This window comes from Myotis lucifugus, unplaced genomic scaffold (genome assembly GCF_000147115.1).
Source record: "Myotis lucifugus unplaced genomic scaffold, Myoluc2.0 scaffold_109, whole genome shotgun sequence".
In the NCBI taxonomy this organism is placed as follows: Eukaryota; Metazoa; Chordata; class Mammalia; order Chiroptera; family Vespertilionidae; genus Myotis; species Myotis lucifugus.
In genome coordinates, this window is record NW_005871157.1 from 734386 (window position 1) to 754768 (window position 20383).

Here is a 20383-nt window from a genome sequence, read left to right on the forward strand (position 1 = left end):
AAAATCCACTAAGGGTGGGGGGTAGGGTGACAGGGCCCCAAGGAATACAGAAAAATTCTGGAAGTCCTTCTAAGAAGTATATACATCAACAATAGTTTTAGTTCTATCATAAATAGGAAGAGCATTTTTAAATGATCATAACTTGGGTGTTTTGATCTGTGTCTTTGGGTCAGACTGTACCTGAGAAAAGGAAGAGGGGAAACCAGAATCTGCAAAATCTATGACTCTCCCTGTCTGCCTGAAGCTGAAGCTATGTTTGCCATCAATGCGGATGGAGTGGGAGACGCCAAAGACTGAATCATTGGGTTTTTCCCGTGATAAACCTGAGTGCTGCAGCCTCACGGAGAAGACTGCTCCCTGGGGTTCTTCGCAGGCCTCTTCCTGTTGTGACTGCCAGAAAAAGGGCATCCGGGAACACAGCTATTGTATCAGCTTTTCTGATGGAGTAAACAGGAGACAGTCAGTAGTCACAAACTGATCTGAAATGTCTGTTCCTTCTCTAGAGAGTGTGCTAATCTCTATGTGAATTCTTTGGTTGGGGGTGGGGGTGGGGGATACCTCTGACATAGTGCCTTGAGGTTGACGTGGGACTAACAGCTGGACAATCTGGTGTCTCTAAGAGAACTAAAGCTGGGAAGACCTAACTCTTCTCTCACTGTCTGAATAATGAAAAAATGTCTGAGCAACAGGGCAAAGGGGATGGGTCTCCTCACAGGTTCTTTTTCTCTGTTGTAAATCTGTCAATAAATCTGCCAATCAGGCAGGTTTTTAAGTTTGTGTGCCCGAATTATCTTAAGTAAGAATTTGTTTTTATTCAAGGAGTACTGAGCAGATCTGTTGGGTCACTAACCCTTCACCATCTACTTGCTTGGGTTTTGGGGCTTGTGTTTTTTTACTGCTAAGAGCAACTCAAGATAATTCTGGAATCTTAAGCATTTCAGAGGCTTCTGTAAGTAGATTCAGTGTGGGGTTGCTAGTAAGGTAGTTACTTGTAGTGACTGCTGTTTTTAGGAGTTATTCTGATACAAACTAAGTATTTCAAGATAGGGCCTTTACGTCTTTTTTTGCACTAGGTAGGGTGATCAGTTGCTATTGCTTTAAAATTTAAAAGGGAAGTTCTATATTCAGATAATTGAGCTTATTGTCTTCACCGTACTAGACTATTACAAGATGGATATGCCATGGCTGTCCTATGGCCTTTGTTTTTGTTCTGTTAGTCTCGTGTTGTGTAGGTCTGATGGTTCCCTAGTTATTCTACTTCAGGGATTCAAGATACTCTTCTTCCCCTTCAAACTTCCACTCAGGACTGCGTTTAATCAGACCTTTTCTTTTCAAAGGACCTCACAGCTGGTATTGGGAGGAAAGGCAGTGAAAATCTCTGCTGGTGCCTGTGTCGATCCTGCTATATGTAGGGAGATACAATCTAATGCAGCTTTGTTTTAAAAGCAGTTCTGTTCCCTGGCTTTTAAGAATGGAGGTCTTCTTTTACCAAAAAAACAAACCTGGGTGGTATAATAAAGCCACCGTGACAGATTGTGGAATGAGAGCTTGATCCTTGTATAAAAGCATCTCAGTCTTTTAGGACCTGTAAAGTAAGTAAATGCCTCTGACCTAGAAATTTGTCTCCGTTTTTCTTGTAGGTGGCATTAGGCTTTGTGCTACTGGCTCTGAGTAAACATGCATGGGTCAGGGAACACCTGCTCAGTAGGAATAGGCCTTGTTAAGCTAAGAATCAGCTCTCTCTCTGCGTTTCAGACGTAACTAGGATTCTCACGGAAACAGCACTAACCAGAGCATATTCTAAACTCTTCAGTGCTATTTTTCTACTTGTCTGCAACAGAGCTAATAGCAAACATAGGGGAACATAATCACTTCTAATCAAATTTAGTTTATTTTTAAGTTGGTACCAAAATATACTCCAGGCAACTCCTCAGATCATCGTTGCATAGTCTCATAAGCCTATGCACTGCTGTTCCAAAAGCAGCAAAGACTAGAAGTCAAGTGTCCAGCCCCTCAGCCCAAGAAGAGTTAGATCCACATGATGGGTGAGAAGAGGGCAATCCCATGGACGGCCCTGACCCTTCCCTGTGGAATGTGATTTATAATTTGGGATTGAATAATCAGTGGACAGATTAGAGAGTACAAGTTCTCTGTTTGGTTTCTATGACTCTTTGAAGTGCCTTCATCTTACCAGCAGTTAGAAGGCTGCCTTCAGTTCTCTGCCCACACTCAGCCCTAGGATAGGTCTTGATTTTTTCAAGAATTAACTTAAGGAAGAATACAACAGAAACCCAGGCCTCAGGTGCATCCTCAATTTCAGATTAATTAAGGAATTAACCAGTGGAATGGTAGGTAGCAGGTACTGGTTAGACCAGGATTCAGGATACTCCCTTAACCAGGCTTGCTCAGTTTCCTGATCTAAGCAAGGTTTAAGGGGGTGGGGCGGGGGGGGGTGGGGGGGGAGACTTGATTCTCATCCCCCTTAAGTAGTGGTATTTCTCAAGTCATGAAGGCCACTGAAATGTGGTTAGTGTCCTAAGATGACTTCCAATTCTTCCAGGTCCTTCTGGAAAGCTGAATCCTAGGGAGACAAGAGAACAATACTAGGACCCAAAACCTAAGCCAACATTTTCCAAACCACTGGTACCCAAGAAGAAGGGCCCTTGACTTCTTTTCTGAGCTCTGTTATCATAGCACCTACATGCAGAAGTGGAGGCTCTTTTCTAGGAAAATAAGATTTCAAGGGAAGATTTTTTCTTGAAAAGGCCCAGGGATGACTCAATGATGAAACCCAGGGTTAGAAAAGCTCTTAAAAGCATTACCTCACTAGTGACATCTGGCAGCTCCATGGCCAGCTTCACCCACTGTCTAGCTTCAGAGTTTTTTCCTAGTTCTCTGTAGCACTGAGAAGAGACAACAGTGAAAACCTGAGAGAAATACCACCAGGAGACTGGAAGGGGATGAGTAGGTGTGCTTTCAGGAGTTTCCAGAATATTATCAACATACATACTTTTCATCTGTGTTAAAATAAGATAGGTGAGTTTACCTTGGAAATATATACCCGTCCTGCTTTGGAAAATCCTGGCTGCAGTTCTTCAGCCTGGAGGAGGAGGGAAGGCATTTCAGTAAGTGTTCCCAAAGTCAGGTCAAGCTCTGAAGTATATTAGAGATTTCAGCCCCTCCCTGGAGTCTGGTTTAGTGGGTCTGGGAATGTATATTTTTTATAAGCTCTCCAGGTGGTTCTGATTTTCCCATAGAACAGGCAAACAGAATTGGCCCCTACCAGAAACCCAATAGAATGTCCTTAGGAAAAACAAGGTCACCCAGGCAGTTTTGGTTGCTGTCCACCCCCTCCCTTCCTTCCTCCCCTGATACCTTCAGGAAGCTCTGCAGGGCCTCTTCCACAGTAGCACTGGGAGGGCTTTCAAATAAAGCTGCAGCCGTTTTTTTTTCTAGCCAGCCCAGGTGAGCAACCTGCCACCAAGAGATCAAGGTGTGAATAAAGTTTTAACAAGAATTTTCAGAATATTGCATATTCTGTACTGAAAACAAACAGGGTCCAATTACAGTCACATGACCATTCAGAGGACATGGCACTTGAGCCAGGCTGAGGCCCAGCTTCCAATTTTTCACTGTAAGGAGATCAGTGTCACAGGACAGGGAGGTCCTTATATAAAGGCCTGGATTTAGCTCACCTGGTAGCACCACCTGCCGAGGAGAAAGTGAGCCATGGGGTTTTCTGGCTGGAGAGCAAGAGCTTTGTCCACGTGCTCCTGAGGGGGAAATGTAAATATAAACATCAGACACCAGCATTGATAAGGGAAGAGGGGCAAGTCACAGAGGCAGCAGGAACACTGCAAGGAGCCAGGATGAGCAGGGAACATGGACAGCACAAGGGAAAGAAGAGAAGCCTCTCCTCACCTTGAAGCTAAAGCCACTCTGGATGCGCTTCTGGATGCCCTCATGCTCAGCCAGCTGACCACAAAGCACTGCATACCTAAGGGGGAAGCAGCAGCAAGCTCAGAGGCAGGGAGGGGCTTCCCCGAGACCCTGCACCCTCCACTAGAGCGTAAACTCATTTCTGTCTGTATGTAGTTCCGCTTCATAGACCTGTGGTCCCAATACATATTCTTTCGTAAACACAATGGTAGGCTCTCCAAAGTATACATACTAGGTACAAAAAGGCTGGGTCTCTCATACTTAATATTTAGGCAAGGTCTTGGTCCAAATCTCCAACAAATTTCCCATCATGAGTACAGCCATAGGTATTATAAAAACTTAAAAAGCAGTTATCTACTCATCAGCATCAAAGATACTAGACCTGAGTACATTCCTTTTTATCTCCTGCAGACCCTAAGGCAGGGGTCCTCAAACTACGGCCCGCGGGCCACATGCAAACACAAATATTGTATTTGTTCCCGTTTTGTTTTTTTACTTCAAAATAAGATATGTGCAGTGTGCATAGGAATTTGTTCATAGTTTTTTTTTTTAAACTAGTCCAGCCCTCCAACGATCTGAGGGACAGTGAACTGGCCCCCTGTTTAAAAAGTTTGAGGACCCCTCCCCTAAGGTCTCATGTCTTGGAAGTACACAGGTTACCATCAGTAAACTGCTCTAGGACCATCAGACTGGGGTGAGGTGCTCTAGGAATTCCTGATGTTAACTTGGAAACCAACAGAAGCAGAGGAAGAAATGCCTCTGATTTCAGCCTTCACATTCTCCCAGGGAGCAAAGCCAGCCAGCTTTCCATCTTCTGTCTTCAAAAACAAAGGTCTCATTACCCCATTTCTCCAGCATTGTTTCCAGAGCACAGTTGACATTAAATGAGTGTCTAAAGGCCCAAGTTGCTTTTTCATATATTCACTAAATATCAGACATTTCCAGAGGCTTATTTCCATGTTTAGTCCGAACAGCTGTTCCCCAAGATAGTTAGGAAAACATGAAGCCAAGTTCCATTCTTGGGAGTCCAGGAGCCACAGGGAATCAGCACCCATGACCCCCTAGAAACAGTGATGACCTGGCCTCTGAGATAAAGCTGAAACTTTACCTCAGCTACAGGTAGAGAAACAGCTTCTCTCAGCTCACAGTCTGAGGACAGAGCTACAGAAAGCAAGAGGGGAGGTAGGAAAGGAACATTTTCATTAATACTCAGAGGTGCTGGAACCAGGCCCCAGGACACAAGTTGGTGGAACTTTGCCTCACATGAGACCAAACAGGGCTATATTTGAGATCTAAATACTGACTACTGAACTTCTGGAGGTAAACTCACATCCACTTTTCCTCATGCGAGCCAAGCAAAGAAGCGAAAGCCCACCACCAGCGAGGGATAGCAGCTAGGGGAAAGAGGAGGTTGTGCAGGAGATGGAGCTGCAAATTTTCCCAGCCTCCATGGGGAGCCCAGAACCCACAAGTCTTATAACCAGGGTTACTTACAAAGCTGCTCAATTCTCCAAGCCCTAAGGGGGTTGTGTGTGTGTGTTTGTGGGGATGGGGGGGGTGGGGGATACTCTCCCCTGCCTCATCCTGAAGGCACCTGCCAAAGAAAAATTCCCTGGGCCCCCAGCTGGGGGTAGGGTGGGGCAGATGGAAGTACAGGCCAGAGCTCCCTCTTCTGGTTCTTTTAGCAAATGCCTTTGTGGCCAGGACAGAGACAACAGAGCTCCGCCCCCTCCGCTCCCCTCTAACCCACGCTGGCTCCTCATGGGACCCTGCAGGGTGTTATTACCATTGGTGGCAGTCAGCACTCTCATCCCCCTTCTCCAGAGCGGCCTCCGCTTCTTCTTTTCCTGTAGGACAGAGGATCCAGAGTAGATGAGGGTTCCCATGCACACTGCCCAAGGCGGGGCTTCAGGACGGAAGGCTGCTCCAGCTCTCAGCAATGCCTGTCCGGCCTGGACTTGCTCAGAAATAGTTGTGAACTTGAACAGAATGAAAAGCTGCAAGTAGCTTTTCAGGGATGACTTCCACTTCACCTCACCTTCCCGATTTCTGTCGTCAGCTGTCCCAGCAAACTTGTTTTTACAATTCCTACTGATGTGCTTGCAGCACTTCAAATATAAAAGGACCCAAAGTCACTGTGAAACTGCCGGACAAACCTGAGCCTGGAGGGTTTTTATTTGGGGTCTGTAATAGGCTTCAGGGCATCCATGAATCCCTCTGAAGTTGTATAAAATTTTAGGTATCTGTGCATTTTATTGAGGAGAAGGTCCACAGCTTTGATAAAATTCTCAAAAGGATCCATGATCCAAAAACATGAATCACAGCTCTAGGCCAAAATTCACCAAACCAAAATGGACTGACGTATGACCAGAGGCCACTTTCACTTATTTAGTCTTAAGTTTCCTAGGCACAAGACTAACAAAGAAATTGAGGTCTAATTGTCACAAGGGTCCCCTCAAGTGACAAGAAGTCTAGAGCCTCAATGAGGAACATCATGCCTACACAGTGGAGAAAGTAGCACCCTGCAAAAGGGGACTTCTTTGATTAAAATGGAGAGGGCTTGGAAGGGAACATGGAGAAAGTAAACTAAAGTAATGGTTGAGGTGGTAGGCTGGCTATCTGAAATGTTCCTTCCTCCTTAAGTGACAGTAATGATGGTATGTTGGATATGCAACAAATACATTTTTAAGGTAGCTTATCCCTTTCCAAACAGAAGAACACCAATGAGGGACATTGTCTCTTGAGGGATTTCTCTCTGCCCCCTTCAAAGCACTGTCTCACTAGGAAATAGTGAAAAATGAGAACTAGTTCCTGCCAGATTAGACATAGGGGTGAACAGATATTGCCTGAGAACCCAACGAATGGCTGCCTCCTGGTGGTCCAGCTTCTAGAGACAGAACAAAATGAAGAACTTTAGACCCAGCAAGGATGGTCCTAAAAAGCTGGAGTCCCAGAGCAGGGCCTTCCAAGATGCTACATAGCCATCTGACCTCCAGCAGGGACAGACTCGTCCAGGATGCTAACCTCAGGAAACCAGGCCGGTGCTGGTGTGGGTGCTCCTACAAAGAGCTAAACAATGACCAAAGGGAAGGAAAGGTTCTTGTTGATATCAAACGCTGATCAGAATCCTCACCTAAAATTTAGATGGGAAAGCAGGACATTTTTAAAAATATATTTTTTATTGATTTTTTACAGAGAGGAAGGGAGAGGGAAACATCGATCAGCTGCCTCCTGCACACCTCCTGCTGGGGATGTGCCCGCAACCAAGGTACATGCCCTTGACCGGAATCGAATCTGGGACCCTTCAGTCCGCAGGCCGACGCTCCATCCACTGAGCAAAACCAGTTGGGGCAGCAGGACATTTTTTAAATAAAGAAGCAAACAATAATTAAGAACCTTTTGTTAAAATTCCCAGGGATTTTTCTGAAGGTGTATAACAATGAACAATTGATTTAATTGGGCTGTTTTTGTTTATTTGTTAACCTCACCCGATGGTATTTTTTCCATTGATTTCTAGAGTGGAAGGGAGAGAGGGAGGGGGGCAGAGAGTGAGAAAGAAACATTGTTGTGAGAGAGACACATCAACAGGCTGCCTTCCCCATGCACCCCAACTGGGGCCTGGGATGGAACTGTGACTCCTCGGGCTGAGGGCTGATGTTCCAGCCATTGAGCACACTGGCCAGGGTTGGCCTGTTCTTTTTATATCAACTTCCTAAACAAATGTTTAGAACACTTGGGGTATTATCAGATTCTACATTATCAAAGATTCAATAACATTTGCAAGGCTGTATTTATAAAAGTGGGAAAGTAGACAAATCCATCCTACATAATAAAGAGCTAATATGCTAATTAGACCAGTGGGCAAGGGGCAGGGCCAGGAAGCCATGGCAGTCCCGGCGTACCCCCCCCCCCTTCTACAGAGGCAGCTGCAGGGGAGCGGGCCTAAGCCACAGTTGGACATCCCCCAAGGGCTCCCAGGCTGCCAGAGGGATATCTGACTGCCAGCTTAGGCCCAGTCCCCCAGGGAGCGGGCCTAAGCTGGCAGGTGGACATCCCCCGAGGGATCCCAGACTGCAAGAGGATGCAGGCTAGCTCAGGGACCCCCTGGGTGCATGAATTTTTGATAACTAACTGAACCACAAGACCTGGAAGCCCACTGATGGTGCATGACTTAGGTGTGTACAGAGGCAGGACACATCACCATCCCCATGAAACCAGTCGCTTTTTGAGAGGGAGAGGGAGAGGGAGAGGGAGAGAGAGAGAGAAACCAATTGGCTGCCTTCCGTACATGCCCCGACCGACCAGGAATCGGAGCCACAACCCAGGCATGTGCCCTCAGTGGGAATCGAACCAACAACCTTAGTGCATGGGACGACACGCCAACCAACTGAGCCATTCTGGTTGGGCCAGTTGCTTTTTTTTGTTGTTAATCCTCAACCGAGGTTATTTTTTCCCCATTATTTTTAGAGAGTAAAAGGGAAGGGGAAAGATAGAGAAAGAAGACATCAATTGGTTGCCTCCAGGGGTCAAACCTGCAACCAAGGCACATGCCCTTGACCGGAATCAAAACCAGGACCTTTCGGTCCACAGGTCGGCACTCTAACCACTGACCCAAACCGGCTAGTGCTGGGCCAGTCGCTTTTTTAAAGTCCCAGGATTCTCAGTGATAGAGAGGGACAAACCCTAGGCCACATACACCCCCGAGCACAGATTTGGCAATAGATTTGCTAAATAGATGCCAGGGACTTCTAACCTGGCAGTATTCTCCCAAACTGCTACTCACAGGTGCTCACCAAATATACTCCACTCATATTCTTAGAACTGCCTCACACTCCATAACTGAAACCAGATTCCTAAATCGCAGCAAAAAACCTCTTCAGATTAAGAAAGAAGATTCTGCCCTCCTTTGTGTTTGGGGAGAAAAAGAATTGGGCTGAAAGGGTACTAGTACTCCTCAAAACATGCACTGGTGATATGCTCAGATCACAGCGATGTGCAGAAGAGCACTGTTCTCTGTCAGGAAGCAGAGGATCCTGGGAGCCCGAGTCTGTTCCTAGTGAGTAACTGAGCCACAACTGCCCTGACAGCCTGCATCTTGGTGGTTCCTCTGGACCCCAGGCAGGTGGGCTGGCTCCACCCCCACCATCAGTCACCTTCCCACCAGGAACCTGTCAGCACTCACCATTTTGAGCATATGACTTCTTCTCGCTCACCTCCTCCGCAAGCTCACACATGTCGCTGTAGGCCCGGGCCAGGCGCCAGAGAAAGTCCTGCCGGCTTCCATACTACAGACCAAACAGAGAGGGATGGAGGCCCTTCTTCCCTCGGAGAACGGGGCTCTGGCCTTCCCACACCCTACACTGGAGCCTGCACGCTAGTGTGTTAGATGCCGACTGACATTACAGCAGTTTTATGCATGGCCCTCCACCCCCATATGACCTCCCTTTTCTTGGGCTAACTTTGGGGCATTTTCACTCGAGTGAGCATCAGTTCTGCAGTGAACCTGAGGAAAAGGGAAGTGCCGTTGGAACCTTCAAGTGCGATAGGCAGCTTGGGCTCTGCCTCAAGGGAAATGAAAGGACATTCCAGTTCTCTCCACATCTCCCTCTACTGAGGGGTGGAGCTCTTGCGCTAAAAATAGGAGGCAGAGACCTGCCCTCAGGAGGAAGCTCTGGAGCAGGCATAAAGCTAGGCGCCCAGGGCCGCATGTAGCCCCTTGGAAGAGGATGTGCGGCACCAGCCATCTCACCCCCATTTTCCTCCCCGTGTCACCTTGCAGGATCAGTAACCACTGGGCCTGCTCTCATTCCCTAGGAGTCTGCTAGGAGTCAGCAGGGAGGGAGGGAGGGGAGGACAGGCAGCAGCTGGAGCCTCACCGCTAGCTTGTTGTTGAGCAGCAGCTGGAAGCCCTCCCGCTTGCTCTGCCCACCGCCCTGGTGCAGCTCATCAGCCTGCAGCAGGAGGGGCAGCACGTCCTCCAGGCCAGGGGAGCCTTCAGCCTCCAGGGCTCTGGGAACTGGGCCTGAAGCCACCTCTGCCTCCAGGTCCAGAGAATCCTTTCTCCCCGTCTTCACGGTCTCACAGCTCACTTCATCCTCCCCGTCTTCACTCTCCCTGTCGGATTCCCGCTCATAGTCAGACTCGGCATTAGCTGTTGTGTAACTGTGGCAGAGAAATGTCAGTTACAGCGTCAAAGGAGGGGATCATCAGCCTTAGAGCCCGAGGTCTGTCCCTTACCCACAGAGAGGCTCTCCATGACACTGTCCAGAAAACCAAGTAAGAACCATACCCCACTTTCTTTAGAGGTCTAGGCAAAAACTAGTCCTCTCAGGAAAGCTTCTGTGGGGACTACGGGCTGGGAAATGGTTTGGGAGAAGAGTGGCCAACTCCGGGGGCACTGTGACCGTCGGGGGCCATTACCAGAGCCCCCTGTTTAGCTACTATCCAGTCTGCCAGGAAATAGAGAAAAACAAAAAGCCCAGAAAGGTCTGTACCAAATGTTGCCAGTCGAATTAAAAGGAAATTTTTGCCCTGTCTGGGTGGCTTAGTTGTTTGGAGCTTCATCCCACTGGAGGCAACCAATCTGTGTTTTTCTCTCTCCTCCTTCCTCTCTCTCTCCAAAAAAAATCAATAAAAACATCCTTGGGGCCCTGGCCAGTGTGGCTAAGTGGTAGAGTGTGGGCCCAAGCCCTGAAGGGTCAAGGGTTTGATTCCCTGTCAAGGGCATATACCTGGGTTGCGTGTCAATCCCAGGCCCTAGTCAGGGAACGTGCAGGAGGCAACCAATCAATGTGCCTGTCTCTTTCACATCAATGTTTCTCACTCTATCTCCCGCCCGCCCATCCTCCCTTTCTCCCTTCCCTCCCTCCCCCTTCCACTCTCTAAAAAAAAAAAGGAAAAAATATCCTCAGTTGAGGATTCTCTCTCTCACACACACACACATACACACACCACATATCCTCAGGTGAGGAGGTGAGGATTTTAACAAATTTTTAAGGAAATTATTTTTCTATCTTTTGTTTATTTTTATTTTTTAATATATTTTTATTGATTTCAGAGAGGAAGGGAGAGGGAGAGAGAGACAGAAACATCAATGAGGAGAGAGAATCATTGATCGGCTGCCTCCTGCACGCCCCTTACTGGGGATCAAGCCCACAACCTGGGCATGTGCCCTTGACCAGAATTGAACCTGGGACCCTTCAGTCCGCAGGTAGTATGATTGCTTTAATGAGCATATGCAGGGTATCCCAAAACATGTATACACAATTTAACAGCTGATAACTCACTTACTTCTCACTCCTTTTTAGGTTTAACTGATTTGAAATAATGGGTGAAGCCAATTTAAGCTTTGAACAAAGAAAATTTATCCACTAGACTTTTTTATGGGGATACATAAAGTTTATAGTACAAAACCGGCAACAGTTGATGAATTGAAGGCACACAAATACCAAACAAAATGATTCTCTCTTTTTTTATTTGTTTTGTTTTGTTTTGTTAATATTCACCCAAGCATGTTCTTCCATGGACTTTTAAAGAGAGTGGAAGGGAGAGGGAGAGACAGAGAAACATCAATGTGAGAGAGATACATCGATTGGTTGTCTCCCACACAGGCCCCAAGCTGGGACTGGGGATCAAGCCTGCAACCCAGATACATGCCCTTGACCTGGAATCGAACCCTCGACCCTCTGGTATGTGGGCCAGTGCTCTAACCACAGAGCCACACTATATTCTTATAAATAAAAAATAAATGAATGTTTAAGTTTAAAACTTTAGCCCTGGCCAGGTAGCTCATTTGGTTAGAGTGTTGTACAAGTGCACCAAAGTTATGGGTTCAATCCCCAGTCAGGGCACATACAAGAATCAACCAAATGAATGCATAAATAAGTGGAACAACAAATTGATCTTTCTCTCTCTCTCAAATCAAATAAATAATTTTTTAAATAAAGATAAAAACTTTCATGTAGGTGGAGCTGATCTCCTGAGCTAGATGGCACACCAGGCTCAGGGTTTGTCGATCTTTTTTGTTTTATCAGCCAAAGGCATCTGTCAGAACCAGCATGGGTGGGTGCCAGCCTCTGAGGCATGGGCAGCCACAGATATCCACATTTTCTTTCTCAATCCAATGTGTGCCTCTATCCAAGCCAGCCAGCAAACCTAAACTACAACAGGAATAGCCCTTGGAAACCTTTGCAATTGCTAGAGGTGGGGTGAGGGCCATTTGCAGGTAGAAGCAGGAGAGAAGGATGATGCAAGCAGAACCCCCTGGGAAGGTATCTCGGGGCCACCATAAGCCAGGGAGCCCCAACCTCGATTCCCCACTGAGCAGGAAGCCAAGTTTCTCTCAGATGTTGGCCTGTACCAGCAGCTGATTAGGGTGTTTCCTAACCGCCGACTGAATCAAACAGAAACAGCAGGGGAGAAGGTAAGGCTCCCAGGGGCCAGAATCAGACACCAGAGAGGCCTCTGGACGGAGTTGAAGGAAAAGCAGGTTTGACAAGGCACGAGGCTCTGAAGCATAGGGAGGACCTTCAGGTGGTAACCTTCCTCCATCCTGGAATGAAAGGTCCCTATTGCTGGAGCAAAACAGAACTGAAGGAGAGAGGTGGGCTGAACGCTGTAGGCCAGAAAGCCAGACGCGGTAAGGAGGCAGGTTCCACCTAGAAAGCACCAGGTGAGCAATCCATGCCGACTGCTTATAGAGGAGCTTCCAGAATCCGCTAACAAAAGGGCCCTAGTAACATCTACCATAGGAACTGACAACTTCACCCTGCTTTTTAAGAACTTGCCAAACATCTTTCTCCTCTAGCAATTTGCAGTAAAAACTTGAGAAATTAAAGGAATAAGGCAAAGTGGCATCAGATTTCACAATCATCCTGAGTGGTGATGAGTGCGGCTGCACAAGGGCATCCGAGAGAAACCCAATGACTCATGGGGCCTGGACAATAACCTCCCCTACTCAGCCCGGCCAGGCCCAACGGCAAATGGGTGAATGGTTATCTGGGGGAGAACTTGAGTCTCATCAACTCCAGTTGCTAGAAAGAAGGGGAGCCCCCATTCCCTGCTGGATTGAAGGCTGTCTTGGCCAATCAGGAGTCTCCCAGGAGGGACCCCTGCTCTTATGCTAGAGCACAGGCATCAACAGTCTCCAGGGAGCTGAGCCAGGAGGAAAAGTCCTACAATTTGTGATCCCTCTCGGTCCTAAAGGCTAAGGAGAAAGAGAGGTCAGGAGGGGCCTTTTTGCCACCCACTGAGAGGTGGTGGGGCAGGGAGGCTCCAGCAAGGCTGGCACAGTGAGGAGGCCTTTTACTGCACAGCCCCACTTTGAGGAGCTCTGCCTCGCTAATTTGCAGGCCTGCTGCCTGGCACACAGTGGGCAGGCAGACACTTGCTGAGTGAGCACTGACCTCAGCCCCATGGGCTTCCAGGGTTTGAGAGAGGATCACGTGCCAGCGCTACATGGGCTGCCGTCCCTACATTCACATGCTCTCACACCCCTTGGACCACCATCCCAACCCGTGCAGAAATCCATGAGAGAGAGGGGGTGGCCCTCTTGTTGGATATGCCAGGGAGCTTTGAGGTCAGCAAGGGACTGGCAGAGACCTCTGGAAAGGCCATTGGGATCTCTCCACTCAGGCAGAACACTGTTCCCACAGGGGGCCGAGAATCCAAGGCTCCCTGGAAGCAGGGAGCCCAGAGCTATCCTACTCCTTGAGTGATCAAGGACTGTTACACACGTCTTCCTCCTGGCAATTAAGTTCTTTCCTTGAACTCCTAAGCCCCATAAGCCCCATGAGAGGGCTGAGCTGAAGCATTCGAAGACAAGCAGGTGTGGATTCTGACCCTGGGACCTCCCAGTGGAGTGAGATAACAGCAGCCTAAATGAGGTGGTAAATGCCAAAGGAGATGAGATGGGAGGCAGTCCCTCTGGGCTGGGATGCCGAAGGCTTGCTGGAGGGCTGGTGTTTCAGAGTCTGGTTTTTACAGGGAGGGAACTAAAGCTGTGTTTGCTCCAATACTCGGGGAACAAGCCCACGGACCCACAGTGACTCTGCCTCTGCCACAGTCAGTCAGTCCTCTGGGACTCAAAGTTACTGACTTATTCGGGGAATGAAAGGTACTGCAGCTTCCAGGGGACTTGAGCAGCAGCCCATCAGATATTCTTATCCTTTCATCCCTCAAACAGGCACTCCTTGCCCCAGACCCACATGTTCAAAGTCATTCCAGAGTTTGAGGTCTCCCATAACTTCCCCTTGACCTATATGGCAGTGACCATGGCAAAATAATGACTCACTATGGCCACTGCCCCAGATGGCAGCCAGCTAAACCAGAGTCTTGCTTCACACACCCCATTCGCTTCCACACGTCACACGGTCAATCGTGGGGCTGAGCCGCTGGAGCTATAATTAAGAAAGCCACCCTTCCTCTCATCCCATCACAGGCGGCTGGAAGGCCTGTCCTGTCCTGCCCCTTACGGGGTCCCCAGTGAGCACCCACAAGCTTCCCTGGTTAAGCAGAAGTTTGTTGAACTCCTTAGAAATCATCAAAGGCCTGAGTTCTCCATCCTGATCTTGAGCAGATCTGTGACCTCTCCTGTTCTACCTCTGACAAAGCTCAAACATCAGTTCCCCACCACGTGACCTGCTTCCTTGGGTGCATAAAGATGCTCCTAAGTCTCAGGGTCCATTAGCAACCACTCTGTCCTTTCAATCCAGATGTTCCTTTATGTCAAAAAGTCCTTTCTGCCCCTAAAACAGCCCACCGGAAGCTCTCAGCCCAGAGTTATTAGGTAAACTGAACACAGACAACCCAGGCATCAGTAGCCATGAATGGAGGACTAAAGTTCTACTAAGACTTGCTTCTTTCTTTTATTAATTTTTAGAGAGAGGAAGGGGGGACAGAGTGAGAGAGAGAAACACCCAAGTGAAAGAGAAACACAGATCAGCTGCCTTCCCCAGGTGCTCCAACCTGGGATAGAACTTGTAACCTGGGTATGTGCCCTGACCCGGAAGCAAAGCCGCCTTTCGGTGTATGGGACAATGCTCCAACCAACTAAGCCACACCAGCCAAGGAAAGACTTCACTTGTTTCAAAAGGCATCTGAGCAATAATCAAATCCAGCACCAGTGCCCAATGGCAGTGACGTGGAAAAAGAGAGTAATACTATTCTTAATTCTCTTAGAAAGCCAAAGAGTAGAGGCAGGAGAACGGCCCAAACAACGCTGAAATCTCTTGAGTGAGATGTACTGAACACACTGTACTGTGGGCAGTGAGCTGTGGCAGCTTAGTCCATGGGAGGAACTCCCAGGGCTGCATGGGACCCGTCTTCCCGTGAAGGCCCTTCTGTGCCCTGATGACCAAGCCGTACCTCAGATCACAGACCCTCACACCTCTGCAGATGAGCCAGCTAACCCTGGACCTGGCAGTTGTACAACCCTGGGCAAGGCATCACACCTGGCCAAGCCTCAAGTCTGCTCTGAGAAACAAAAACAGCATCTACTCCATAGGATTCTTGTGATGATTAAGTCAGAAAATACCTCCAAAGTGCTTAGTACCATGCCTGTCACAGAGAACGAATAACCAGTAGTTAATACTATAATGTGTTTCAGCTAAAGAGAGTGCTGCAAAGTCCCCCGAATGGCCTGTTTATAGCTGAATCCGACATCCTGACCCAAGAGAGGCTTGGGTATTCTCTGCACCAATCTTTTTCTCGAGGAGGAAGAGAGGTCAGCCTCTAGACCGCGCACACTACCCGGATCGCTGGAGCTGAGCAGCAAACAAGGGCCGATGTCGCCAGGACAGCATCAGGCGTTACAACAAAGGTGCTCATCCAGGCTTCTTGCTTGGGACCAAAGTTTCAAAGTGGCACTAGTGGTTTCAAATCAAAAGCTCCAGCCTGACCGACGTTGGAGGCTGCCCACGAGATGCCTGCCTGCTGCCACCTCTCACGGCCAGGCCTGTCAGACTTGCTGGGCCGCCAATATCTCGGACAGTCACCTCCCACCTGAAAGCTGACAAGGAAGCCAGCCTCTCCCGTGGGAAGAGGAGCGTATCCAGGGGAAGGGGAGCACACTCAGGGAAGGAAGCAAAGTTCTTGTGATAACACAGGAAAAGGCTCAATTCGTGCTGCTAAATGGCTAGAGCAGTGGTTCTCAACCTTCTGGCCCTTTAAATACAGTTCTCATGTTGTGACCCAACCATAAAATTATTTTCGTTGCTACTTCATAACTGTAACATTGCTACTGTTATGAATCATAATGTAAATATCTGATATGCAGGATGGTCTTAGGCGACCCCTGTGAAAGGGTGGTCATTCGACCGCCAAAGGGGTCGCGACCCACAGGTTGAGAACCGCTGGGCTAGAGCATTGGCCTGTGCACTAAAGGATCATGGGAAGGGTTTCGGGTTTGATTCCGGCCAAGTGCACATAATGGTTGCAGGTTTGGCCCCGGTCAGGGCGTGTGCGAGGCAGCCGGTCCATGTGTCTCTCTCACACTGATGTTTCTCTTTGTCCCTCTCTCCCTTCCACTCTCTCTGAAAAGCAATGGAAAAATATCCTCGGGTGAGGATTAATAAAACAAAAGTTGGTAACATTATAGAGAAAAGTATAAATAAAAAACATACAATAACAATGTAAAAAACAAACCTACTCAGAGGAAAATAACAGATGCAAGCAGTAACCATTGTTAACATTTCTATTTGCCTGGATGACATAAGGTGGATGGTTTTTCTTATTTCAACTGTTCTGTATTTGTTTATACCAGGGGTGGGGAACCTTTTTCTGCTAGGGACTATTTGGATATTTATAACATCATTCACAGGCCATACAAAATTATCAACTTAAAAGTTAGCCTGCTATCTTCGGCCAAACATTACTTAACTCACCCCTAATGCCTTGGCAGGGCCAGACCACATGATTTCATGGGCCTTATACAGCCCACGGGCCAGACGTCCCCCACCCGATTCATACCCTTACTTTGTTCCAAAAATTATTTCTGGCAGCTTGGTGTGAATTTTCCATTGGTAAGCATTGCTTTCACAATATGTAACCTGGCTGGAGCCACAGCTGCTTCCAGGAGAGGCCTTACCCGCCTTCGCTCTCCGCATCTGTGAACGTGCCTCCCGAGGTGGCTGTGAAGTAGACAGAGCTGGAGCCAGTGGAGTCACTCCTCTCTCGGGCAAATGGGAACCTTCGCCGCCGAGCCACTCTCTGGTTCTCTTCCATGTGGGATCTGAAAAGCACGGTGGCTTAGGCCCGTCCAGCCTCTTTCCCTCACCATGAGGGAGCCTCTTGCTACCGCACCTCGTTAAGGGGCCAAGAGCAGAGAAAATCGTGGGTCTCGGCCCTGGCCAGGTCGCTCAGTTGGTTAGATGTCATCTGGCACACCAAGGTTACGGGTGGTCATTCATGAATGCATGAGTAAGTTGAACAAATCAATGTTTTTCTCTCGTTCTCTCTCCCCATCCTCCCCTCTCTAAAATCAATAAATTAAGAACATATATTTTAAGAAAATCCTGGGTCTCTACACTCAAGAGAACAAGGGCAGCTCTCTGGACAGACCAGGTTAGTCCGAACAAAGCGTTTCAGCTGCTACAACAGATTACAAAGGCCCAAAAGCAGCAAGGAACTTGCTGGCAGCAAGGCCAGCTTCCCTGCCAACTAGGTGAGGAGCTATAAAGCTGGCTTCCTCCTTGGAGACAGACAGTGAAGGCCAGAACACAGCTCAGCTGAAAAAGTGTAGAGGCCGGGGACAAGGCAGGAGAGGAGGCTGATTACTCACCGGAACTCCCCGACAATCTGCCCAGCAAGCCCCTGCAGGCTGCTCCTCAGCTCCTCTACCTCCCGCCGCAGCGCCACCAGACTGGTCAGCACGAAGTCCAGGCGGTCCAGCACCATCTCCTGCCCTTCTGGTGGAAGGCTGGGCAGCACCGCAGCATCTCCAGCCTCCCCTGGGACCACTCGCAATGACCTCACTGAAAGAAGGACAGGAGACATGATGTCCATGGGACACAGTGAAGGCATATGTTCACAGCTGTCTTGTTAACAAGTCCCAAGTCATTATTCAGAAAAAACATCAAGGTCCCGATCCATAAACAAGAGCCCTCTGTTCCAGGACCCTCCCACACCAACCTGTGGCAGGATAACACCAGGCCAGATGAAATAAAATGCTTGCAAGAAAAAATAAATATAAAATAAAATGCTTGCAAGAGTGAGATTCCTGAAAAACCTGTATCTGACTATAGGCAAACCTCGGAGACATTGCGGGTTTGGTTCCAGGCCACTGCAATAAATCAGATTTCACAATAAAGTGAGTCGTAATATTTTGCTAGTGAAGATTTGGGGGTGGGGGGGGAGGATGCAATGTCTGTGAAGCACTATAGAGCGAAGCACAATAAAATGAGGTATGCCTGCATATAATGCCCAAATATCTGTCAATACCAACCACACAGCAAAACTAAAATTGAGTTCACTCCAATTCTGATCTTTCACTTCACAGAGAATAGCAAAGAACACAGCTCCTTTCAAGAACTTCTTTTACTGTCATCAGAGAGAAATGTAATAATCTGAACAATAAAGATTTAAAAAAAAAAACGTTGAGGGCGGGAAGCGGTGGAGGGGGGAATGAGGGGGAAAGAGGGACATCTATAAGACTCTCAACAGTAAAGATTTAATTTCAAAAAAGACATTGGAAAAACAGTATTACCAAGATCTGAATTGAGCTCTACATAAACTCCAACAGTAAATGCTTAGTAAACGGAGAGCTACTATCTAAGGCAATTTTACTGGAAAATGTAAAAACAGGAAAGAAACGAGGGAGGCAGAACCCACAGTCCAGGAAGCACAAATCCGTTAAATCTAGTAACAGTCTAGGCCAGATTACAATACACATCCAACAGTACTCAAGGCTGGAGACAAGACGGTCCCTGGGAACAGAGCCACTTTCTCCCAACCTCAGCAGAACCACTACTGCTGAGAAATTACAAAACACAAGGAAAATGAAGGAAAGACCAGCATACATTAGGTTACTATCAGGTTATAAAATGCTGACAAACGTTACAATTTAAAATGATAACTCTTGCCCAGCAGGTGTGGCTCAGGGATTGAGCGTCAACCTATGAACCAGGAGGTGACAGTTCAATTCCTGATCAGGGCACATGCCTGGGTTTCAGGGATCCCTGGTATAGGAGGCAGCTGATCAATGATTTCTTTCTCTTCATTGTTTCTATCTCTCTCCCTTCCTCCCTGAAATCAATAAAAATATATTTTTTAAAATGATAATTCTTTGAAGACTCTTCTAAAACTAAATTTTCTAAACCACTTGGCATTTGGTTATCAGAGAAAAACTCATTTCCAATTAACATGGGGTGAGACTCTCTGAAAACTCCACTATTACAGGAACATGAGGTTTGAACCAGCCCTTTGCTCAAATGAGTTAATTTAACATGAAAGTTTTGCAAAACTGAAAGCACTACCCATTCCAGCTGTGGCTGCTTCCACCCATACTCAGCTTCATTGCAAGTAAGCTCACTCGCAGCCCATGGCATGTGAAGTTCACGGGACTGGGTGACCAGGCCCAATCCTGCCTCTTGCTGTGACAACCTCGGGAAAGTTACACAATCTTTCTTAATCTTGATTTCATCATAAGAAGGATAAAAACACTTGGACTAGGTAGTCTCCAAGATCCCTACATTCTAATAAGTAATTTAACACGTAAGCCTCCGGACTTTTAATTCCTACAAGACTTGTTTTTCCTTTTGCTTTCTTTTGAACTCTTCCTCTACTTATTAAACACCTCACCCAACACTAAGCAAGTGTCTTTAATATGTATATGTAACACGACTGTGGCCAAAACCAAAAGTGAAAGCTAAGCAGCCTTTTCACGATATACTTTCCCGGGATTACAGGGGAAAGAGTACAGAAGAGGGAGAATGCTTTCCTTTTCAATAAGCTTTCCAAGAAGGTGAAACTCTCAGGCACCCGCCCCGCTGTCCCGTCCCATAGGCTCTGCTAGGGCAGGCTGCACCCCAGGCCCATCCACCAGCCGTGACTGCGGCCTCAGAGGACCGGCTCCTACCCTGGCGTCTGGGCCCTGAAGTCTGCGTGACGTCCAGGGAGTTGGGCAGGAGTTGGTTCTGGCCATGGCGCCGGGTCCGTTTCCACCGCTGTCTGTACAGGGCGTACAGGAATCCGAGGCCCGCGGCGGTGCCCAGCAGCAGTCCCAGCCCGGAGCGGGCGCTGCCCAGGCGAGGCATGATGCACCTGCAGCACCGCGAGCAGGCGGGCGGGGGGAGAGGTTCGTGAGCGTGGTCCACCCACCCCACGCCGAACCCCTGGAGATAGCTCCGCGCCCAGACCCTGAGCGCCCAATTACCCTCACCCCAGCCTGGACCCTAAGACCCGCCAGCCCCGAGCCGACTGCCGCGCCTCTCACACAGCGTGGAAGCAG

The 20383-nt window shown here is 48.1% G+C and overlaps 2 protein-coding genes across 3 annotated transcripts in view; one reads left to right on the forward strand and one right to left on the reverse strand.

The window, feature by feature from the left end:
• The window catches only part of RAD51 (RAD51 recombinase), a 26761-nt gene extending 25986 nt beyond the window's left edge, over window positions 1-775 (forward strand). Inside the window, exon 10 of one of the 2 annotated variants that reach the window (XM_014459436.2) lies at window positions 174-775. In XM_014459436.2, coding sequence (XP_014314922.1) covers window positions 174-297 — 124 coding nt within the window. In that variant the 3' untranslated portion in view covers window positions 298-775. The remainder of the gene's footprint in view (window positions 1-173) is intronic. The other variant, XM_006093026.3, reaches the window with a different exon arrangement.
• Window positions 776-1868: 1093 nt separating this feature from the next.
• On the reverse strand, window positions 1869-20336 carry RMDN3 (regulator of microtubule dynamics 3). Its single transcript, XM_023757471.1, has 13 exons — window positions 20315-20336; window positions 20012-20196; window positions 17717-17909; window positions 17024-17167; window positions 9816-10101; window positions 9122-9224; window positions 5726-5786; window positions 3922-3997; window positions 3696-3773; window positions 3376-3474; window positions 3047-3100; window positions 2823-2903; window positions 1869-2581 (listed from the first exon to the last, which is right to left on the reverse strand). The coding sequence occupies exons 2-13, from the start codon at window positions 20187-20189 to the stop codon at window positions 2528-2530; spliced, it is 1407 nt and encodes a 468-aa protein (XP_023613239.1). The 5' UTR covers window positions 20190-20196; window positions 20315-20336; the 3' UTR covers window positions 1869-2527.
• Window positions 20337-20383: the final 47 nt, after the last annotated feature.